The sequence below is a fragment of the Lactuca sativa genome, chromosome 3, assembly GCF_002870075.4.
Source record: "Lactuca sativa cultivar Salinas chromosome 3, Lsat_Salinas_v11, whole genome shotgun sequence".
Taxonomy (NCBI): Eukaryota; Viridiplantae; Streptophyta; class Magnoliopsida; order Asterales; family Asteraceae; genus Lactuca; species Lactuca sativa.
Window position 1 is genome coordinate 140,909,007 of NC_056625.2, and position 21,723 is coordinate 140,930,729.

The 21,723-nt window shown below is 37.9% G+C and overlaps 1 protein-coding gene across 1 annotated transcript; it reads right to left on the reverse strand.

Moving 5' to 3' along the window:
* Window positions 1-13,153: 13,153 nt before the first annotated feature.
* On the reverse strand, window positions 13,154-14,038 carry LOC111911607 (uncharacterized). The gene has a single exon (XM_023907358.1). The coding sequence runs from the start codon at window positions 14,036-14,038 to the stop codon at window positions 13,154-13,156; it is 885 nt and encodes a 294-aa protein (XP_023763126.1).
* Between the last annotated feature and the right edge of the window lie 7,685 nt (window positions 14,039-21,723).

Sequence of the window (21,723 nt, forward strand, 5' to 3'; positions counted from 1 at the left end):
GCCCTAGGTTCATTGGTCCTTTTAGGGTTTTGGCCCGGGTGGGTCGCGCCGCTTATAGGTTGGATCTTCCAGCAGAGCTTAGCCAGATCCACAACACTTTTCATGTTTCTCAGTTGAGAAAGTGTTTGGTGGACGAGTCGGCAATTGTACCATTGGAGGATATTCAGGTTGATAGCAACCTGAATTATATCGAGAGACCAACTGCGATCTTAGATCGAAAGACGAAGACCTTGAGGAACAAGGTGGTTCAGTTGGTGAAGGTGCAGTGGCAGCACCGGAGGGGTTCAGAGTGGACATGGGAGGCGGAGGAGGAGATGAGGGAGCACTACCCAGAGTTGTTTCTGGAGTCAGCAGACTTCGAGGACGAAGTCTAAGATAAGTGGGGGAGATTTGTAACGCCCAGTTCCTGGTACGTATTTGTTTTGATTAAAGGTTCTTTTTGGAAGAGCTACTCGACGAGTTGTAGCCCTAACTCACCGAGTAAATGTCGAGATGGGTGCGGGCTTTAAGTGATCTACTCGGCGAGTCCACACCTGGACTCGGCGAGTAGGCCAATCAGGAGGAGACCCAAATCCTTAGGGTTTGCACCCTATTTAAATGTCCTTATAGCCCCATCTCAACCTCTATCATCCTCAGAGCGTTCCTTGTCAAAACCCTAGCCTCCATTTGTAAGTTTGAGTGATTTGTTGCCTTGTGAAGGATTTTTGGGGCACATTGGAGCTTAGAAGGAGAAAAGAAGAGTTTGAAGAGTGCAAGAGTGGGAGTAGATCCGAAATCTACTTTGGGAGAAGCTTCCATTCAGGTAGTAAAGTCTCTACCTTGATCTTTAGTTCATTAGATCCCATTTTGTCCCAATTTGGTGGTTTTCAAGCCCTAAAACACCAAACTCCATGTGTTTATGCTTAATAATCCGAAAGGACTTCAGATCTAGACTTTATGGACGTGTTAGAAGCATAAAGTTGCTATGGTTGAAGTGATTGAGGACCCCCATGGAGTGCATGACCTCTTAAAGAGCTTGGAGTTGCATTTTTGAGCTTATAGGGCCATGCATGCACGTAAAGTTTGCAACTTTACGTGTTAAGCATGCCCTAGGATCATAGATCTGTGGTTTTGAAGAGTTGCATGTCTCAGATTTGGCTCATATGGGAAATGGGTCAAGTGACTCGGCGAGTCCCAAGGTTGAACTCGGCGAGTTCTATGAATATGGCCTTAGACTCGGTGAGTTGGATGAACAACTCGGCGAGTCCTATGAAGATTTCCTGGTACTCGACGAGTTGTTCTTCAAACTCGGCGAGTTGTATGAATTGTATTGTGTACGAAGGGTTTAAGTGTCAGAAGTCCAACCCTTCGTGTTTGCATGTAGGATTAGCAATCTAACGTGTTCTGATAGTCCCAAAAACCCCAAATCCTCACGCAGGATGTTCGGATAAGGATCTGGAAGCGAGTGGGAAGTCTGCTCGCATGGACTCGACGAGTTGTTCATGGACTCGGCGAGTTGTTCATACACTCGGCGAGCTGTTCATGGACTCGGCGAGTCGGATCGCGAGTCGGTCCCATCGTCTTGAGTGGCGAGGTAAGGACGATTCAGTGAGTGAGAAGAAGGGGCTTGTAGAGTGGGACCGGGTTAGTGGAGAAGGACTCGGCGAGTCGGTGCCATGACATCTGACCTAAGGGTGTGAATGAGAGGCTAACCTATGTTTATGATTTATAGTCGGAGGATTTTTGATTCAGCAGTCAGGCGCTTAGTAAGCAGACTTCCGCAGTTACTTTCGAGGTGAGTTACCTTCCAGTAGCGGTGGGTCTACAGCCACAATGTCGACCCACCAGTAGGAGTTATATGTAGATGATTGTCTTTGTGATATTCATCTAGGGATTACTACTACCTGTGTTATGTTTATGTGCTAGTATGATATGATGCTATGTGCTAGTGATAGTAGGGGAGATAGTCCCCAAGATATCCGGTCGATAGGGCCGAAGGGGTAGTCATACCCAGCCCTGCTAGATAGATTCTGATATTGTGATACCTGTTATGTGGTAGCAGTAGAGGGGAGAAATAGTCCCCAGTATCCGGTCGAGAGGACCAAAGGGGAGGCCAGCACCCATATATGCTAGGCATTACCCGGTCGAGAGGACCGAAGGGGGAGGCCAGCACCCAGGTATGCTAGGCAACATCCGGTCGAGAGGACCGAAGGGCTAGGTTGGGCACCCAGATATGCCTGAAAATATATGTATGTTATATGGTTATATGGTATGTGGTACAGTGGGGGAACTCACTAAGCTTCGTGCTTACAGTTTTAGTTTTGGTTTCAGTTACCTCTTCTTCGAAGGGGAAGGAGCCGGCGCGGTAGCGGTACATCACACACATGCTTTGCTTTCCGCATCATGAGATCCTCCTGGGAAATTATACTCTGACACTTTAATGTTTTATAAAAATGTTTCTAGACATGCAGTACCTTTTGTGAAATGATATCACCGTTGAACCTTTTATTTCTAATGTTTTGCCGTGTACTTGTTTTAAAATGAAATTTTTGACTCGTATTTTTGGGATGTTACAGACAGTGTGGCCTCACTATCACAATACATGGGTATTGAAGGCATTGGAATATCCCACAAACAGATATCCATAAGTAGATCTTGAATCCACTCTGCCTCTTTGCCTGCTGCAGCTAAGGCGATCAGCTTTGCTTCCATCGTTGAATGAGTTATGCATGTCTATTTCTTGCTTGCCAAAGAAATAGCACCACTAGCTAGAGTATAAACCCAACCACTTGTTGATTTTGAATCACTAGTGTGATCAATCCAGCTGGCATTGGAATAACCTTCAAGTATTCCATTAGATGACGAATATGTCAACTCAAAAGTACTTTTCCTTTTTAGGTATCCTAGTGATGGGTTTTAGCTATAAGAACATCCTATGTGCTCATACAAGCCCTAATGCTTGGATCTAGGTTTCTCTATTGTACATGCTATTCATCCAAGACTTTAAACCCTAGATCTAGTATATGATAATCAATATAACATATGAATTAGGGTTTAGATCATACCTTGATTGTTATGTAGTAATAACAATCTCAAATCCTCCTTGTAATGACTTTAGAAAGCTTAGAGTCACAAATGTCACTCCTCTAATGGCTCACAAAATCCAAGAGCAAGAGGATGAAGAATAAGGAGAGAGAAGACACCCAAAAACGTGTAGAAACCCTAAGGATTCAGTTGCCCACGTTTTTGATGCCCAAGGGGTCCTTAAATAGTGAGGCTATTAGGGTTATCTAACAAGGAAACCCTAATTTGGATGCTTAGGCCCTAAGCAACCCATGTACTCCTTTCTTAAAGGCCTTTGGACGATTTCTAATGGGTTTCCCCCATAGAATTCGTCCACTCCTCTAATATGGAGTCTATTAGCCCAATATTCAACTATCACACGATTGACAGTTCTAGTCCCTTAAGTTTAATTAATGTCTTTTAGCCACAAACTTAATTCTTATTAATTCTTGACTAATATTAATTAAACAATATGATTTCTCCTTTAATATATTATTCTCATAATATATTAATAAATCATAATTAATCCTTTCTCTCCATAATTCATCCTATCAAGTTGCTTTGGTGAAGGCAACCCAAAAGGACCATGCACCATCGGGTCAAGTACAAACCAAAATAGTTATGGACTTAGACACTAATCCAACAATCTCCCACTTGGATAAGTTTAATAACTATTATGCGTATGACTTCAGATCCTGATCTGCAATCGTAGCTTTCCAAAGCCGCTGTCAACTCTGATCTTGTCAGAGACGCGTGTCCTTTAGATAAGGGATCATATATTCCTCCATTCTAGATATCGTATAGATATGAGACAAGAACTTAATCATTCTTTCTATACTATTTCCCGAATTCCGATTTATGATGACTGATAACAGACTACAATTTGAACACATCAAATTAGTCCCGGCTTGGCCAAGCGCTTAGGTGCCATCACTAAATCATCGAGGGGCCCGTAGATATCGCTTTTATCCTACTTTGGATAAAAGGAACATATAAACTTTGACTCAATGCTCGCTTGCACTCACTTACCGAATTACACACAACAATATGTTTTATAACACCAAGTTACTGGTGCGTTTACATATCATCAATGTGCAACCGACTCGCAAGATACAACTCACACATCTCAGTTTCAAGAATATAAGATGTTATCGTCTCACCAATCACTCGTGATACAATTCATGAAGTGATCTAAGTGAGCGTGGGTTTAATCCAATGCTCAAATCATAAGCACTCATGAATGTTGCAGTAAACAATTGCTTATGTCTAATACACTTTAGACAATCCACACACCAATTCACGACAGTCTTCATTCATACCTACTTCCAACGTATGAACAACTGTGGTCCGTTCGAATAATTTGACTATTCTGAACCAATTAAATTATTCAGGAAGTCAAAACATGCAAAGTGAAACACAAGAATAATACTAATCCCATATGGCCTCAAACCTTTGAGTATAAATAAAACACCTTTTATTTATCACCATATCGATTACTCATTATTTGTTGTTTCGGGTAATCAACTTCTTACTTGAATTATTACTACACTTGTGCCATGCTCTTGGCATGAACACAATTCTTACCTATGGTTCTTATTTTGTGAAATAGGTCAAATGAACACATTTCCAATCACACTCATTTCACAACTCCCAATCCTTATCACAAGTGTAAGAGTATCAAATTCTTGCTACTTATAAAATATGTTAGATTCTAACATTTTATGCAATGATTCTTTTGTAATGTCACTGCACTAATGTCACAATGACTATTGCCAATGAATTACAAAGCTCTATCGAAATTGTTACAAGACAATTCCATAGATGTGATGTCTCTCACTCAAAGTACATTCCTTTGAACATCCTTCTTGCATAAAAGTTTCTAATCTAGACATAGATTCTTAATATCCAACTCCCAATATGAAATCCTTTCCATACTTACCATATGACAACTCATTCTTAATAGAATCTTATCTATTCATAATAATGTCGATATGCTCCATCCAATATCATACTTCCAACTACTCACAAGCGACCAATCCTTAGCAAGCTTTGGATCGTCCTTTGATAGTTGTTTAATTATCTTAGTCAAAGCCGATTCTGGTCCTTTTTCCTTTTAAATGCGCTAGACATTTGGAAAATTTTAGAGTGGTCAAATATTATAGCATTTGCAATCTATCCTATACCCAAAGCGTATGGGACACGATGCATAATGCCTTACATAAAGATTTGATACTTTATCAATCTTCTACCATAATATCTTATGTGTCACGTTCTTATGATTCGAATTATGAAGAGAAATGCCGTAATCATAATCGAAATTTAAGAACTCACTATGTATCCTTGATTAAGTTTATTAACATTCCATAACCTAAGCCTTTAGTTTTGAAATGAAGCATAATATTTTCTCCCTTAATTATAGCAAAACAACTATTCAACCTTTACGACTTCGCAAAGTATAACTCTTGTTTTTCTATAATTAATATTGCTATCTTGCAATACTTGCTTTAATAATCATACCAGCACAACTTTTATGCTCCCACTATCATGATGATTATTATCAACATAACACTTATGCTCCCACTAGCTTTGACACGTATTCAGAAACAACTTAACTTTCAGAAAAACAATGCCTATTGAATTTCTTTAAGTTCATATTTCTAATACCCAATGCTTTGATAATCTTTTATCAAGGCTTCTTAAACTTATACACCTTTGCCTTAGATAGCTCATATGTGTGTCTTAAACAATTTAGACTAATTGCCAAATCTCACAATTCGAATCATGGAAAGGGATACCGTAACCATAATCGAATTCGAGAATACAATTTCACAATCACTATCTTCTTAAAATCTTCCTTAGTGAAAGCATTTCCTCACAGTCGTTTTAATGAAGGAGGAAATCTTATGACACTTCGATTTTAATGGTGTATAGGTTCCTATCCATGTGAATTTGTTAAAACCAAAGTTTATGACAAATTCAAACTCATATGGACTGAACCTTCTAAATCTTGATCTCTTTCCTTATGGTAACACGGCTGCCCACCATGTCTTCCAAGTAATTAAGCATCTCACCCTTTCTTATCAATGTACTTTTCATTGATCAAGGTCCTTGCCTTTTATGCATTCAAATGAGAACTCATAGGGCTCACATGCATAATCAACTCAATTGGAACGGCACAGAAACAAGATAATGTCAAAACCTCAACTCGTGTGCTAGTGATGATCGATAAGGTTTATTCTTGATTAGTTCTTGAAACTTTTCAAGACCATTAAGACTCCCACTAACTCCTTGACATATAAGACTCTCTTGTCAATAAACATTTCTTGACAAACAAATATTCAAGAGTTAGTGTAGCTTTTATCAAGACAAAACACTTCATAATATTGGTCCTAGTTGGTCTTTGTCTTATCCAAGACATCACAACTTACCAATTTCAAATAAGAAAACCTTTTTCCAAATTCTACATTTGATGAATGTTATAAACCTTTTTAAGACTTGTCACTCAATGTCACAATCTTAACTCTAAGACTTGTTTTGGAACGAAGTATGATTGACTTCTTGATTTAACCATTTCTTCAATTCTTGATTCCTCTTCTCAGACATACAATTGTACTAAGACTTACACAGAGGATCAATTGAGATATGGTTCTTAATCATTAAGACTTTTCATAAAACATAAAAAGTACTCTCCCTTCTTCTTAGAATAGAGAAACTTTTATCTTTCTGCCTACTTGATTCTTCCTATTCGTTCTGCTATTGATTCAAACTCTTTCAATCAATTTAGAATTACGTTTAATCTTGTAAGTATAATCATGTTTACTAAACCTTTAGTGAATTATTATGAATATCTTTGTTACTCTTGTGGTGGACTTGATCAACACACAACTTTGTGTATTCGATCTCTTAGTCCTTCACTTGACACTTTGTCAACGACTTAGTCTAATTTCCAAATATGAAATTTCTCATTCATCATGCAACCAAGTTGCATGATTCCAAGTTTCTGTCCAATTGAAACTTGGGCGATGAGAAACTCTCCCTATTTGGTAAATTCTTGACATTTCCATAACATAATTAAGAATCACATCCATTTGTTGTAGAAATATGCAAACATCAACTTTTTCATAAAGATTTCATTGCAAGGAAATAAATAAATAAATAAATGAGTCAAATCAAAATTTATTTTATTCATAAAAGCAGCGGAAAACATTTTTCCTTACAATGCAAAATCAACTGAAAAACTATGTAGTCAAATATTCCTAACAACTCTATCATAACTTTCTAAGCTCAAAATCTGATCTTCAAGTCCATGCAATCGAGATCCATTTCTTTGTGATTAGACTCATCTTGCTCTTCCATCAAGCTTCCTCTCTTTTCACTGATCCTACAAAACATTCAAATGCAATCTAATCACATTATGTATTAAGAATCAACGAATAGGAACTTAATGGAGTTAGACAGTGGATTTTACCTGAAGCACAATCATACTCTTTGACTCTCCCATCTTTTGGACTCTTCAAGCTCTTAGGGCAGACTTGTATCCAACGCCCTTTCTCATAGCAGTAAACGCATGTCGATTCTCCTAGAACGTCCTCGGAAGTATGGTTGGTTGACTTTCCCAACAAATATGCTCAATTGCTTTGCCAAATCATTTCTGATTCATCAGCAATGAGCATGTAAGTTAGGTCAATGAGGTTTTCATCATGATCCATCATATAATACTTTCTTTTGAACTCATTATATGATTCAGGAAGTGACTGCAGAACCCAGTTCACAACCAACTTATCCGGGAATGACGCACCCAACATTATCAACCTATCGATGTGTGATTTCATTCCTAGAACGTGGGCACACACGGGTTTACCATCTTCATGTTTCATTTCCAGTAGGGCTTTAGTGACATTGAACCTTTCAATTCTTCGATCTTGTGGGTTAGGAAGAACAACGGGAGGAGGAGGAGGAAGTGAAGCATGATTTCTTGTTCCTCGATCGAATCGTGGAATATCATCTTCATGTGGAATGCTTGTTCCACGGGATTTGGGAAGACCGTAGTTGTCGTACTTTGACATCTACAAAACGGGAGAAAATAAATTCAAGTTAGTTGATTGATTAAGTCCTTAATAAATCACCCAAATGAGATATTAGGGCTAGGACCCAACACAATATTCCACAACTCGGGAGAGGGATGTCGTAACCCAAATTGCATAACATTTGAAGGTAAGTGAATGACGATTCACTAATTTTCCACCATGAAAAATGAAAAACAGATTAAGTTTTAAATGTATTGAAAACTCCTAGATCCTTTGAGATTCATTGAACTTTTCAATGGCATGATTAAATCTCGATATGCCCCTCTAGTTTGTGACTGGGATGCTGAGGATCACAAAGCGGGTGTGAATAACCATGCAAAGCTACATGGTGCCCCCACATGTTACAGTCACCTATTCGATGTGCCGGTTAACCACACATGCTCCACCGAACTATGACAAACATTGAGTCACCCTTTTCTACCTTTGCTCAGAACCATTTAGTGTGCCGGTTAACCACACACGCTCCACTAACGTCTTCGCAAGGGCACAAAGTGTAATTTCATGGAATTACATCAATTCACTTTTGCCTAAAGTAACTAAGATTGGGAATTTTATGAAAGCATTTAGTTACTTTTATATTTCATTATACTTATAATGGAAGGTTTCTGTCCTATCCTACCCGTTCGGCTAACGACCCTCCACTAGTCAAGAGTGCGGTGGGTAAGAGTGGATACCCATTCAATCGCCATTTTATAGGCAATTTCCTTAAACACCCCTTATAGACCATCTTCGTGAATGAGGCCTACTAACGGTAAGACTGACTTTTAGTCATACATATATATAATATTAGACTTTTAATGATATATATAGTATATGGTGTATTTTACACTTTTAAAATACTAGGTGTTCAAATTTAATAATTATACTTTTAATTTAATTAAATTGTACACCAAAACTTTATGGATTTACTAAATCTCTTTTAATTATACACTTTAATTAATTAATAAAACCATAAGGGTGTGGTTTGAACTTTTCAAAACAATATTAGGGTTTTAGAATTTAACATTTCTAAATTAAACTTTTAACCAACTTTTAAATTCCAAAACTTGAGGGAAAGTTTTGAAACATTTCAAAACATTAGGGTTTAGAATTTAAATATTTCAAAATCAAACTTTTCAATCAAAATTTAAATTCCAAAACTTGAGGGCAAGTTTTGAAACCTTTTCAAAACATTAGGGTTTCAACTATTTAAATTTCAAAACAAAACTTTTGAGTTCAAATTTAAATTATAAAACCTAAAGGGGAAAATTGAAACTTTTCATAACACAAGGATCAAATAACAAATAATATAAATTAAACAATTTATTTTATCATTATCTATATTTGACCTAATTTCAATTTCTTGCAAAGTAAGTTACCCAATTAATACAAATAATCAAACTTTATCATATAAGGAAGTTATTATCCAATTAATTGGTAATTATCTTTTGTTTAATCAAGGATATACTCATAAATATGTATAAAATCGGATTTTAATGATCTAAAATAGATAAGGCAAGTATCCATGAGTAAAACAGCAAGAAATCCCGAAAATAGCTCCATCTGACGCTCAAACTCGCCGAGTACCACACTGGACTCGCCGAGTTAATCAGGCAGGGAGCTCAAAAAACGTTTTCGCAACTTGAACAAACATACAAGGCATCAATACAATAGAAACCAATCAAGGCTCTGATACCACTGATGGGTTTTAGCCATAAGAACATCCTATGTGCTCATACAAATCCTAATGTTTGGATCTAAGTTTCTCTATTGTACATGCTATTCATCCAAGACTTTAAACCCTAGATCTAGTATATGATAATCAATATAACATATGAATTAGGGTTTAGATCATACCTTGATTTTTATGTAGTAATAACAATCTCAAATCCTCCTTGTAATGACTTTAGAAAGCTTAGAGTCACAAATGTCACTCCTCTAATGGCTCATAAACACCAAGAGCAAGAGGATGAAGAATAAGGAGAGCAAAGACACCCAAAAACGTGTAGAAACTGTAAGGATTCAGTTGCCTACGTTTTTGATGCCCAAGGGGTCCTTAAATAGTGAGGCTATTAGGGTTATCTAACAAGGAAACCCTAATTTGGATGCTTAGGCCCTAAGCAACCCATGTACTCCTTTCTTAAAGGCCTTTGGACGATTTCTAATGGGTTTCCCCCATAGAATTCGTCCACTCCTCTAATATGGAGTCCATTAGCCCAATATTCAACTATCACACGATTGACAATTCTAGTCCCTTAAGTTTAATTAATGTCTTTTAGCCACAAACTTAATTCTTATTAATTCTTGACTAATATTAATTAAACAATATGATTTCTCCTTTAATATATTATTCTCATAATATATTAATAAATCATAATTAATCCTTTCTCTCCATAGTTCATCCTATCAAGTTGCTTTGGTGAAGGCAACCCAAAAGGACCATGCACCATCGGGTCAAGTACATACCAAAATAGTTATGGACTTAGACACTAATCCAACACCTAGTACTCTACCCACTGCCTTCTAGTGCTCCGTCCCTGAATTAACAGTATATTGACTCAATTTGCTTACAACGAATGCAATGTCAGGTCGTGTGCAGTGAGTATCATACATCATGCTTCCAACTGCACTAGCATATTCTAGTTGAGCGATTGCTCGACCAGAATTCACCTTAAGTTTCACACTTAAATCAAAAGGAGTGTTGAATTCCTTAATGTTCAAATGTTGAAACTTTGTCAGAATTTTCTCTATGTAATGAGATTGACTCAGAGAAATATGACCACCTGTCCTTTTCACCTTGATACCAAGAATTGTATCAACTTCTCCAAGATCTTTCATCTTAAAGTTCGAGGATAGGTATTTCTTAGTCTCAAGAATACCTTCTAGGTGAGTGCCAATGATCAACATATCATCAACATAAAGACATATAACTACTATGTAATCAGATGTGTGTTTAGAATAAATACACCTGTCAGCACTATTATGCTGAAAACCAAATCAAACCTCTCATGCCACTGTTTGGGAGCTTGCTTCAACCCGTACAAGGATTTAACAAGTCTACACACTTTGTTTTCTTGTCCAGGTATCACGAAACCTTCAGGTTGCTCCAAGTAGATATCCACCTTGAGATAACCATTCATAAAGGCTGTCTTTACATCCATTTGATGAATGTACAGTCCTTTCAAAGCTGATATTCCTATGAGAGTTCTAATAGAACTAATCCTAGCAACTGGGGCATAGGTATCAAAATAATCGATACCTTCTCGCTGCCTATAGCCCTTAGAAACTAATCTTGCTTTATAGGCAGATATGGATCCATCTGGATGATACTTTCTCTTGAATATCCATTTGGTTCCTATGGGTTTTCTCCCTTTGGGTAGATCGGCTAACTCCTAAGTTCCATTACCCATAATTGAATCCATTTCGTCATTTATGGCTTCCTTCCACAAAGGAGCATCTCGAGACGTCATGGCTTCAATAAAGGTCTTAGGATCATCATCCAAATTAATGGCAAAAATGACCTCTCTCGTCACTTTCTTTTTTGTTCCTTCGACCAAATAAGAGTAGAAATCATCTCCAAAAGTTTTCTCTATTCTAGCCCTAGTACTTCTCCTTCGTTCCTCCACAATAGGAGGAGGTAGGAGTATTTCACGAGAAGTACTTGTAGGTGATGTATGACTGGAGTTTTCTTCATCCTTAGAAAACTTATCCTCAAAGAATTCCACATCTCTGGATTCCACAACAACACCTGATTCAATATCTAATAACTGGTAAGCCTTGTTATTGTGAGCATATCTAATAAATATACTCTTATTAGCTCATTCTCCCAATTTGATTCGCTTAGGATCGGGAGTCCGATAATAAGCAACGCACCCCCACACTTTCAAATAGTCTAGGTTAGGCTTTCTACCTTTCCATAACTCATAAGGGCTTGTAGGAATCACACGACTAGTGATCCTATTATGAACATAGCAAACAGTCAATAGTGCTTCCCCCCACAGATTGTTTGGTTGACTCGATTGGTTCAACATACAGTTGACCATCTCACAAAGGGTTCGGTTCTTTCTTTTAGCCAAACCATTATGTTGGGGAGTATATGGTGAAGTTCTCTCTTTTTTGATTCCATTCTCTTCACAAAATGTGTCAAACTCTTGGTTGAAATATTCCCCGTCTCTATCCGAGCGAAGAATTTTGATGTGTCTTTCAAGTTGATTTTCGACCTCAGCCTTATACCGCTTAAATGCATCAAAAGATTTAACTTTTGATTTCAACAAATAAACATGTAGATATCGACTGAAGTCATCATAGAATGTGATGAAATACCTTTTTCCTCCTCGAGTAAGGATTCCATTTAATTCACATATAGCAGAATGAATCAACTCAAGCAATGATGTGTTTCTCTTAACTGATGGAAATGGTTTCTTAGTGAACTTTGATTTCACACATGTTTCACATTTTTCAAAATCTTTTGTGTCATATTTTAACATTCCTTTAGTTTGCATTTTTTTCAATGTTTTTAACATTAGTATGAGCCAAACGTTTATGCCATAAAGAAATTGAACAAACAAAATAACCAGAAAAGTTCACTTCATTCGCATTAGCAACCAATCCACCAATTACATCATTATCAACACTTGACACACTTGCAACACTAGAACTACCACTCTCAACACTAGGACCATTCACACTACCCTCATCACTAAGGCACAAACGATACATCCCTAAACAATTGTTCGCCCTCCCAACATATCTTCTGCCTTTAGTGATCACAGTTTTGCCTCTCTCAAACACCATCTTGAACCCACCCTTGTCAACTTGTTCGCAGAAACCAACCCTTTCGAGATAGTAGAAACATGAAGAACATCTCGAAGGGTTATCCATTGACCATGTGTGAAATTCACACGAACATCACCTCTTCCTAGAACCTCGTCTCTGTGACCATCAGCACAAATGATGAACGTCCCATGTGGCATTGGGCAGTAAGTGCAGAAGTTCTCTCGTTTCCCACAAACATGCACGGTGGATCCAGTGTCCACGAACCATCCTCAAGCACAGATTTCTCGGGGAAGGGAGGAGATCATAAAAATCTCTCCAAGTTTCACACTTGCCACCATGTCAGTCACCTGCTCGACTGCATGTGCAACCGGTCCTGATTTGCGATCTTTGCATTCTCTCGCATAGTGCCCAATCTCTCCGCAGACGTGGCAAGGTCCGGTCCTCTTTGGCTTTGAGTTAGGATTCTGATGACCTGGTTTCTTGAAGCTTTGTTTCTTGGGTCCCAAGTTCTTCTTGTTTTGTCCCCCCAGACTTGCCTTTATGACTAGAACCCCAACTGACATGTGATGCACACTCGATCCGACTTTACCACGCTTGTCCCTGATGTGAGTTTCCTCCTCAATGCGGAGGTGTTTCATTAGATCATCCAAGGAGTAGTCCTCGGACTTATGCATCATTCTCTTAGAGAAATCTTTCCATAAGGGTGGCAGTTTTGCAATAATCGCACCAACCTGAAAGAGTTCTAGAATAGAGATGGAGAGTGCGTTCAAATTGTTGGCCATGACTTGGAGTTCATGCACTTGCTCCATGATTGATTTGTCATTAGCCATTTGAAACTCTAGGTACTTAGACACAAGGTACTTGTTAGTACCTTCCTTGTGTTCCTTGTACTTAAGTTCTAACACATTCCATAGCTCTCTTGGATCTTTTACCAGCGCGTAAAGATCATAGAGTCGATCGGATAGGGAGTTATTGATATGACCCACACACAATTCCTCAGACTCTCTACGCAGAGTCCTTTGCTTTTCCAGTTCTGTGATGACCACTGGGTCCACAGTTTTCCCTTCCTCGGGAATTGGATTAGCAGTAATTGGTGCCGGTTTTGGGTCCAACACAAAAGCGAGCTTCAAAACATGAAGCATGAACTTGTCCATCTCGGCCCAAACGGGTGTAGTTCTGACCATCGAATTGGTCAAGTTTGGCAAACTCTTGGTTCATGAAGTGGAGGCTAGCAGTAGTGTCCATTAGTCTGTTGATTTATCACAATTAAAAACCTTTAAGAATGTTGTAATTCAAACTAGTAGACACGCAAGGAAACCGAAAAATAATATTGAGAATTATATATCTATTAGTTGCGATTAACAAATCCAATTATTATTATATTTACCGAGTTTCGTCCAAAACTAGATCAATCCTTCACGATTAGATCTGATTATAAGAAAGGAAGAAGAAGACTGTCCTGTTGTTGGACGAATTTAAATGCAAGACAGAAAAGTAAAACCGACTTGTTGATGGCTGATCTTGAACTTCAAATAACTGCACGGATCGGACTCCTGTCCTTAAAGGTTTTTACTTCGCTTCTACTCGCTGTAAGCAACATAGTAAAACCGCAGGATTTAATGAAAATCTACCGACTTTCCAATGGGCACTGGAAATCGATAAACACAAAGCGAATACTCGGAAACTGGAAGAAAAAGCGCAGAGAGTGGGAGAGAGCTCTGATTTTCGTGAGTAGTCAATACAGCTCCTGGGGGGCATTATTTATAGGTATCGAAACCCTAAAAGGCATGAAACAGACCCCCATAAGCCGACCCCTAGAAAACCTAGGGCGACGACTTGCTCTCCAAGAAAGCCATTTCCTGAGGCTTCTAGAATATTCTGGCACCTTATCCACGAAGTCAACTCTGGTCAACCGTTTGACCAATTGATCAAACCGACTTGAACCAAACTCGCTAAAAATGAAAGCTCCTCAGCTCCCAGCGACCGATGCGTCGTGTAAAGTGCGCCTAAATCGCGCCATTTAGCGCACTCGCGGCGTCGGCTAGTGCTAGGCTAGGCTAGGCGCACGCGTGGGCTTGGCTCATTCCTTGATCCACTAAATCCTTTGAAGGCCTATCAAGGGATTAAACATATAAACCCACTAAAAGTTTCTTCCCCCACCAATGTGGGATGGAGGAAACTTACCAACTTGTAAATTTCCTCTATAATTTCCAACAATAAGACTATTTTATTAGATTCCAGTCTCATAAAAAAAATAGAATAAAAACATATTTGACAAAGATACCTTTACATTTTTTTTTTCTCAACTCTACACCCTTCATTTTGTATATCTTCTAGCCTATTACTATAATTTTTCTATTCAGAAATTCGTTCACTAAATTTTTTTTATTTATAGTTCATTATTTTTTAAAATATTTCCATGGTCACATTGACTTTCCATCATTAACACGTCACAACTAATTAAGTAACTTTCTATAAGTAGTCAAATCATAACTAGTGGTGACTTTTCATAATTAGCAATGTCTTTTTAAGTTACACACAATACATTAATTTAAGCAAAAAATAACAAAATGAAATTTAGAGGGCTTAGTTTATTAACTTGTTGTCTTATAGGTGAGTTAATTAGAAACTATTGAATCTTAATGGTCTAGATATAATTATCCTTAGTTTAAATTGGTAAGAATTTATCCCTTAATTAACGAGATAAATCATACCAATTTAAATAGGATAATCATATTTGACATATAGGATATGATACTCTTGACCTATATAATGAATTTTGTCTTCCCTCCTTCCCCCATCTAGGCCAAAAGAACTCATGACATCCTACCTAGGCTAGGGTTCGAGTTCATCCAGTAAAGAGCACAATAACTTAGTCATTTTAGTGCCAGATCACTTAACTTAGGTGTGTGTTCATCAGAAAAACTGTGGTTTGGGTTCTAGATTATCTAAGAATATAAGAAACCAACCATAATACTCCATAAAAGAGGTATATATTCGATCTACATTATGTTTTGTTTTGTTGCTAAAAGTTGTAAAAACCATGATGAGTTGCATTGTGCTCTTATGATCATCATAACCCAACAATTGTTATGCTTACAATAAATTATAGTATTTTAATTCCATTTCAATAAAAAGAAAACAAAGTGATGGTAAGTAAGGATTGATTATTTCCTAGGTTTTAAGAAGTGGGGGGAAAATGAGGTGGCGCCTAGATGTTAGAGTAAAGGTGAAAAGTGAAGGGATAATACACCACATAATCTTAACATTTCCTAGAAGAATACACAAATTGACATTTGTAGTAAGTGCATAATCATTCTACTCGAATGCAATCACACCCTCATTGAATAGTTACTTCTTTATTGGCTCATATTAGTTTACATATTGCCAGCATGTATTTTGCATATGATTTGGACTGCCTTGGTTAACACTCCTCATATTCTTCATACGCACAACCTGTTTATTCACTTCAACGTAAGTAGAATTTGTTTTCACATTCTTTTCGAAACTATCCAATGATGCAAATACTTTATAATTTTAAACCACAACGAACATAACTTTGTAATAACGTGTCTATGTTGTCTGCCTTTTTAACCGGGCAAAACCTATAACATTCCAAAATTTAGAACCAAAAGTTTTGTTTTTGTATTAATAAAACCATCAACCAAACATGTTTATAAAAACCGTAAAGGAAATCAGAGTATATCAATAATTATCCCAAAACTACATCGGAGTCAAATAGTGCGGAAAATCATGGTTTGTGCAATGCAATCATCCCGAGCTCTTCCCCTTCGAACCGGAAGTACCTAAAACATAAACTGAAAACTGTAAGCACAAAGCTTAGTAAGTTCCCCAAAATACCGCATACCATACATATACGTCATCTCAAGGCTGTATCGGGTCTATTTCACCAATGAGTCTATTTCAACTCCAATGTCATCTCAAGGTTGTATCGAGTCTATTTTACCCCCAAATCTATTTCAATTTAATCGGTATTATTCAACCGTACGGGTCTATTTCACCCCACATACATATAGCAAACAGGCATACATACATACATGCATACGAAAGGAATCACGAAGACAACAAGCACATACAAACATATCAATAAGTGTCACAGGGACCACTACTATCACACAACATAATCCAGGGGGCGACATTGGTGCCTTCAACCCACAAGTACAATGAGGAAGCTCACCTCGATCCATTGATAACAAATAGATGCTTGGGCTACTGAACCAGAGAATCCCCGCGATAACCAATCAAATAAAACCTTAATTAGTAATTAGGTTATAAACCATAACCGAGGATCTTATCCATTAATCCCGACTCCTAGGGTAAAACACCATTTTACCCCTTTCCCGTAATTGGCCCAATAAACTGTGGCCTAAACCCAACGTACCCGAAGCCCTAAAATAACCCAAATGCATAAAGGTATAAGGCCTAACAATGAACCAAATCAATAAGACATTTGGCCCAACAAGAGCCAAAAACCTAGAGTCCAAAAGTGGCCCAAAACCAAAAGCCCAAAATGGCCCCCTGTTGAGTACGCTTAACGTACCACCTGGGTACGTCTAGCATACTGCTTCACGACCAAGGTCTTATGGGGCTTCAGTTATGTATGTCCAACGTACACTGGAGTACGCCTGACGTACGCCCCTTTTCTCCAATACTTCATTAAGCACTTAATGCTTTAAGTCCAAACATCCATTTTACAGATCCAGTCCTTAGGGAATGTCTTAAACGATAAAATTACCAACTTGATGCCTTTGCATGGCTCAAAGAGACTCAAACCCTAGATTTAGCATTCTACTTTCACCAAATGAGCATTAACCTATGCATGGTTGATCTACATGTTGGATTAGGTGTCTAAGCCCATAACTATAATTGGTATGTACTTGACCCGATAGTAGCATGGTCCATTTTGGGTTGTATTCACCAGAACAATTTGATAGGATGGATATTTGAGAAAGAGGTTATTTGTGATTTATTAATATATTATAATTATAATATATTAATTGAGAAATCCTATTTTTTAATTAGTATTGATCAACAATTAATTTGGAATTAATTTAGTGATCAAAAGAGACTAATTAAATTAACGGAGACTGATTAAGTAAATCAGTGATACTTATAGTTTGGGCTAATGATCCATGTTGATTATGTGGACTAAATCTTTGTGGAGTCCATGAAGATTTAGTCCAAAGGGCTTATCATGTGGATTATTGGATTAAAGGCCCAATGGAGTGGATTAGGGTTTACAAGTTGAAACTCTAGGAATTCCACACTGTAAGTGTAACCCCTTATCTCCAAAATCGGCACCCAAGGGGTTTTAACAAGAACCCTAGCTGATTTTGTGTCTGATAGCCTCTATCTCAAAGTCCTTCATTTGTTCATGGTGTTTTGTGAACCATTTGAGGCATCACACTTGAGGTGCTAAGCTCTTGAAAGGCCAAATTCTACATGCTACAACCTATGCAGTTATAGCGGTTCAAAATCAAATATCGGTCAAGGACCGATATTCAATATATAGGTTATCGCGGTGGGATATCGGTGGGATATCAGTATTTTTATGTTATGTAGGGCCTTTGTAACCTTGTATTTTATTTGATGAATACATGGTCATTAAGTAAAACATATAGTAAATTAGAAAATGTTTGAAGCAAATGTTTATCAATCTCATAAAACCCCCACCATATATCTACGTTTTAATAATAAATGAAGTGACTTAATAAAAAATTTGGCTATAAACGCTATTCACCGCTATCCCACCGATATTTGTCAAATATCAGTCAAATAGCGGTCAAATATCGGTCAATATCGGTCACTATCGCCGCTATTTGCGGTACCGCTATTTAGTACCGATATTTTACCAGCTACCGATAACCGCTATCCCACCGATATCTCACCGCTATCCCACCGCTATTGACTGCATAGGCTACAACCAAGAGGTATTCTTCTAACTAGTTTTTTATGTTTCAAGTATCCAAGTTGTATACTAGTTATAGGTTTCATGCTTTGGATAATTTTTGTTGCATGCATAACTAGAGAAAACTTAGATCAAAAGCATTAGGGTTGTATGTGCACCATAAGAGTGTTGTAGTACATAAAACCCAACACTACAACCATCAATATGCAAACTTTATGAGCTAAGGACCTCAAAAACATCAAGAGGAGCAACTCAAAACTTATGGAGTGTCATTTACTCACAAGAACTCATTCAGGACCAAAATATGTCCAAAACACCACTAGATCTAGATCTAAGCATAGAGTAACCAAGGTAAAGATTTTGGATACAGATTGCTATCGATCTCACGACGTAAGTAGGATTATTTCAGAAAAATATATATATATCCTTGATCCTCACGAAGAGGGGGTTGGTGAGAGAATAGTTACCAGAAGACGATTTTCAGAGTTTTAAAGGCTAGAAACCTAAGGGGGAAGAAGAAGAACATACTATACTTTTTGATTTAGTACATTAATATGATTTTGATTTTGAAAACTATTTGTTTGTTTGTTTGTGACTATGAGTAGTTAAATCTAGTTGCTTCTGTTAGCTTAGTGAGTTCCCCTAAAATACTCATACTCACACAATACAAATATAACCATAAACAACATACTATGTGTCCGATCAACCATCGGGTTGGAATACCCCAGGCCCTCAACCTTTCGGTTGGAATGCCAACATACAATGGGTCCAATCATCCTCGGGATGGAATACCCCAAGCCCACAACCAACAGGTTGTAATGCCTACATACTATGAGTCCAGACATCCTCGGGATGGAATACTCCAGGCCCACAACCAACAGGTTGGAATGCCCAGGTCTGTTGGCTTTTGCATAAAGCAGATAAGCCTCAACCAATAAACAAACATGTGCACATATAACAGATAATCACATAACAGTCTATAGACAACAAAATGATCTACCGGATCATACCACATAACATATAATAGTATCCTACCCTCTAGGATATCTAACTAACATGTCATACTAGCATAACATAACCAATAACAATTCGAAGGTCCAGCCTTAGTGCCTTAGACCCTTGAGTATAGTGAGAAAAACTCACCTGACTAGTAGTGCCGAAATGATGAACTTCTAACCGCTACCTCATGGGAAATCCCGAAATGACACACATAATAAATACTAGGTTATTACCCGACATTACTCCCTTGACTAAGTGTCCATATAATTCATAAAGTCCATTCCTTTTTGTTGGGCCAAGGCCCAACACCAAGTCCTTATCTTGAAGGTCCATACACTAAAGTCCTTTATTGGCCCAATTTACCAAATTGGACCAAACCTCCCTATTAAGCCTATCTCCAAGATCCATTAACATAACCTGGCCCAAAATATGCCATTTTTCAGAGTCCAACAAGGCCCAAATCTATTTAGCCTACAAACCCTAAACCCATATGACAAGAGCCCAATCAGAGAGCGTATGCGGGGCGTACCTCTCTGGTTACACTGGGTGTAATGCCGTTCTACGCTGACTGCCATCGGGATAGCTGACCCCGTACGCTGGGCGTATAGAACTTACGTTGGGCGTATGTGGGGTTTTACTAAAATCCTAATAAGTGCTTAATGGCTTAAGCACTTAAGCCCATATCCCAGATCCATCGACCAAATACACCTTGGGACAATAAAGTTCAGGATTTTATCGCCTTGGAGGTCCAGAAAGTCCTTAACTCATGGTCTTAACCCATTAAGACCTTCTTACTTCATGCATGGGACAAGTCTAGCCTTCGGGAACTGATTTTTATCACTTAGGACCTCTCCTAGGGTCTGAAAGGACAACTTATTTCGTCTAAGACATCACATGCATCTTCTTAGGACTCTTGGGACAATAAGACCCCATAAGGTTAAATTTCTAGATCTATAAACAAGAAAGCACAAAGTTTCAATCTTTTTACCTTCTGGAGCTTTAATGGCACAACACAATTTCAGATCTATAGCCTTGCTCTCCTCTTCTAGCTCCTTGGAGCAATGTCTTCACTTCCAAGGTCCAAAATGCACACTAACTCACACTTCTTCACACACTCTAGGGTTTGGGATGTTTTTGAGGGAAGAAGGCTAAGGATGAGCAAATGAATGATCCATAAGGGTGTTTAAATAGTCCTCAACACCGGATATTAGGGTTTTCATCAGACATAAGTACACCCAGCGTACATGAGTGTATGCCCAGCATACTAGGGCGTGCCTAGTACGCTTAGCGTACCCTTATATACGCTTATCGTATTATTTCTAGTCCCAAAGTTGCAACTTTAGTCCTTATACTTCTCGTGACCCAACACCACTAACTCCAGGGACCAAAAATGGCAACTAATAAAGGAAGAAGGGCTTTCAAGATATACCTGCAAGGTTTGGGGCGTTACAAGGGGGTCGAAAAAGTAAATTGCTAGGAAATTTAAAATTTTAAAAATTTTTAGACATAGATTTGGAATAATAATCTAAAAATTGAATCTAGTAATAATGGTTTAAACTTAAGTTACTAGTGTAGCGTGGGATGATTCGATGAGAGCTCAAATGTTTAACTGAGCCAACATATGTTCTAGTGTATTTTTGGCTTCCCATTCCTTGTGAAAAGCCATGAGATATGAAAGGTAATCAGGTAGTATATATGGCATAATAAGTTTTGCAGCCTGAACCTGATCAAAATTCCAAAGAATCAAAAATTGAAGATACCAGAAATCGAACAAAAAGGTGGTGAATTCAAAGAAATCAAAGATCAATTATTAAAAGAAGTGAAGAATTCCAGGGGCTCCATTGTGGTATCAAAAGTTGTAATTTCTAGATTATGTATGCTTGGGTACCTTAACCAAAAATACCTTGAGGT